The sequence below is a fragment of the Larimichthys crocea genome, chromosome XXI, assembly GCF_000972845.2.
Source record: "Larimichthys crocea isolate SSNF chromosome XXI, L_crocea_2.0, whole genome shotgun sequence".
NCBI classification, from domain to species: domain Eukaryota; kingdom Metazoa; phylum Chordata; class Actinopteri; family Sciaenidae; genus Larimichthys; species Larimichthys crocea.
Genome location: NC_040031.1, coordinates 22,061,368 through 22,064,320, shown reverse-complemented (window position 1 = coordinate 22,064,320; position 2,953 = coordinate 22,061,368). Strand labels below are relative to the sequence as shown.

Genomic DNA, 2,953 nt, shown 5'->3' with positions numbered 1-2,953 from the left:
GTTGCAGCAGTTGTGAAGACCAGGAAGAAGGGTTCTGAGAGGCCATGCACCGCAGGGCTGTTTCCAGTTCTTGGTTCATGCGCTCAGTCTGTCCATTGGTCTGGGGTGGAATCTAGAGGACAGACTGGCAGTGGCACCCAGCAGACTGCAGAACTCCCTCCAAAACACTGAAGCAAACTGGGGACCACGGTCCAACACCACATCAACAGGGAGGCAATGCAGGCAGAAAACAGCAGAACCAACTGGGCAGTCTCTTTCGCAGTGGGAAGCTTGGGAAGAGGCACAAAATGGGCCATCTTACTGAAGCTGTCCACGATGGTCAGGATGACGGTGTGACCATCAGTGTTGGGAATGCCAGTAACAAAGTCTAAAGATGTGTGGGACCATGGGCGGTGAGGCACAGGAAGAGGTTGAAGCAGCCCAGCAGGATGTCGGTGGGATGTCTTGTGTTGATTGCAAGTAGGACAGGCTTTAACAAATTCCTTCTGCAAGGTGGGCCACCGGAAACGTTGGAGGAGGGCATGCTGTGTCTGTTGAACACCAGGGTGTCAGGAGACCTTAGAGGAGTGGGCCCATAGCAGCACATCTGACCTCAAGGCAGGAGGGACGAAAAGGCAGTTAGATGGACAGGAACTGGGACCCGGCGGTCCTTCTGAGGCTGCTCGCACTCTCTCCTCAATGTCCCAGGTCAATGTGGCAGGACACAGGGAGGATGGACTCAGGTCCTTCAGCAGAATCCTCTGTCCTCTGGAACTGCCGGAAAAGGGTGTTGGGCTTGACATTGCGGGACTCTGGACGGTAAGAGAGGGTGAAGTTAAAACGGGCAAAGAACAAGAACCAGCGGGCATGGCGGGAGCGCATATACTCCAAGTTCTTGTGATCTGTCCACACAAGAAAAGGCTCCTTGGTACCCTCCAACCAGTGGTGCCACTCTTCTAGGGCCATCTTGACTGCCAACAATTCCCTGTTGCCAATGCCATAATCTCTTTCAGCGGGGGACAGGCGCAGAGAGAAGAAGGCACAGGGATGGAGCTTTTGGTCAGTCCCTGAGTGCTGAGACAAGACAGCCCCCACCCCAACATCTGAGGCGTCCACTTCAACCACAAACTGGCGTTCAGGGTCAGGCATATGGAGGATGGGCGAAGAGGTGAACCAATCCTTGAGGGTCTGGAAGGCTGCTTCAGCTGGAGGTGGCCACTGGAAAGGGACTTTGAAGAAGATCAGGGCAGTGAGAGGCGCTGCCACAGAGCTGTAGTTGCGGATAAAGCGAAGGTAAAAGTTGGCAAAACCCAGAAACCACTGAAGCTGTTTGTGGTTTTCAGGAACAGGCCAGGAGGTGACAGCAGAGACCTTGGCTGGGTCCATCTGGATGTTACCTTGGGCCACAATGTTCCCCAGGAAAGATACCGAAGAGACATGAAACTCACATTTCTCTGCTTTTACAAACAGGGAGTTCTCCAGGAGGCAGGGGCATTGGTGCGGCCAAACGGCATAACAAGGTACCCGTAGTGTCCGGTTGGGTCTTCTGTCTTCCACTCATCTCCTTCTCTGATGCAGACGAGGTGGTAGGCATTGCAAAGGTCAAATTTGGTGAAAATGATGGCCCACTGGAGCAGCTCGAAGGCAGTGGAGATGAGTGGCAGCGGGTAGCAGTTCTTTATTGTGATATCATTCAGTCCTCTTTAGTCGATGCAGGGTCTCAATGTCTTATCTTTCTTGTCAACAAAGAAAAACCCAGACCCAGCAGGAGATGAAGAAGGACGAATGATGCCCATGGCCAGGGAGTTGTTGATGTAAGTCTCCATGGCATTTCTTTCGGGCTCTGACAGAGAGTACAGGCGCTCCTTGGGAGGTGATGTACCAGGCAGGAGATCAATGGTGCAGTCGTTGGGGCGATGTGGGGGGCAGAGACGTGGCTTTGGCTTTACTAAAGATCTGGCAGAAATCATGATACTCAGGTGGCACCTCAGAGAGGTCAGGTGAAGAGCAGGTGTTTGAGGAGTGAAGTGGAGCAGAGGCTTGCTGCAGGCACCGTTGATGACAGGGGGAGCTCCACCCCAGAATGGCCCCGGTGACCCAGTCAATGTGAGGGTTGTGAAGACGGAGCCATGGAAACCCCAGGATGAGCGGCAGGCAGGAAGAGCTAAGGATGTGGAACTGGATAGTTTCGCAATGATTACCAGAAAGCAGCAGGTGTACGGGAGAGGTCTGATGTGTGACAGTGCCCAATATATGTCCATCTAAGGCTTTAGCAAGAACCGGACGAGGAAAAGGAACCCGTTCAACCCCCAGCTGAAGGACCAACTCCTCATTAATGTTACATGCATCAGCCCCAGAGTCAATGAGAAGAGCCAAGGTGTGAGATGAAAGAGGAGCCGGCCTTGGAACAGAGGTCTCTGGCCTTGGGGAGATGTCAGGGCAGTTGAGCTCACCAGAGTCTTCCCAACTACTGGTGAGCTCTGGCTTTTGCTGGACAGCTGGAGATTAAGTGTCCTGCTGCCCCACAATAGAGGCAGAGATTGGACTTTTGTCATGGGTAACCCAACTGCATAGGCTCAGGGTCCTCATTCTGCTGACCCAAAGAGGAGGAGTTGGCGTCTCTTTCTCTCTCTCTCTCTCTCTCTCTCTCTCATTCTATGGTTGGCCTGTGTGGCAGAGACTGGGTGGTTGTCTGAGTGTGTGAGTGAGCTGCGTAAGAAACTGGTGATTCGGCTCTGTGTTTTGGGGGGCCCGTCCTGAGTTGACTCATTTTCTTCTTTATTTTGTAAATAAACTCCTTTCCTTGGTTACATTTTCTCCCGGTTATTTAATTATATGTTACTCCCCCATCCCCTGGTCCAACTGGGGACATAACATATTTGGGGGCTCGTCTAGGATCATTTTGAAAGAAAGTGGTGTCGTTCTGCTGTTTGGGGTCAGTGTTTTGTCTCTGTGGCTGTCACGGAGGTGTTTG

At 52.5% G+C, this 2,953-nt stretch overlaps 1 protein-coding gene across 1 annotated transcript in view; it reads left to right on the top strand.

Moving 5' to 3' along the window:
• Positions 1-2,037: 2,037 nt before the first annotated feature.
• LOC104939683 (carbohydrate sulfotransferase 1) overlaps positions 2,038-2,953 on the top strand; it is a 66,857-nt gene continuing 65,941 nt past the window's right edge. Inside the window, exons 1-2 of the mRNA XM_027273002.1 lie at positions 2,038-2,164; positions 2,246-2,358. Coding sequence (XP_027128803.1) covers positions 2,038-2,164; positions 2,246-2,358 — 240 coding nt within the window. The remainder of the gene's footprint in view (positions 2,165-2,245; positions 2,359-2,953) is intronic.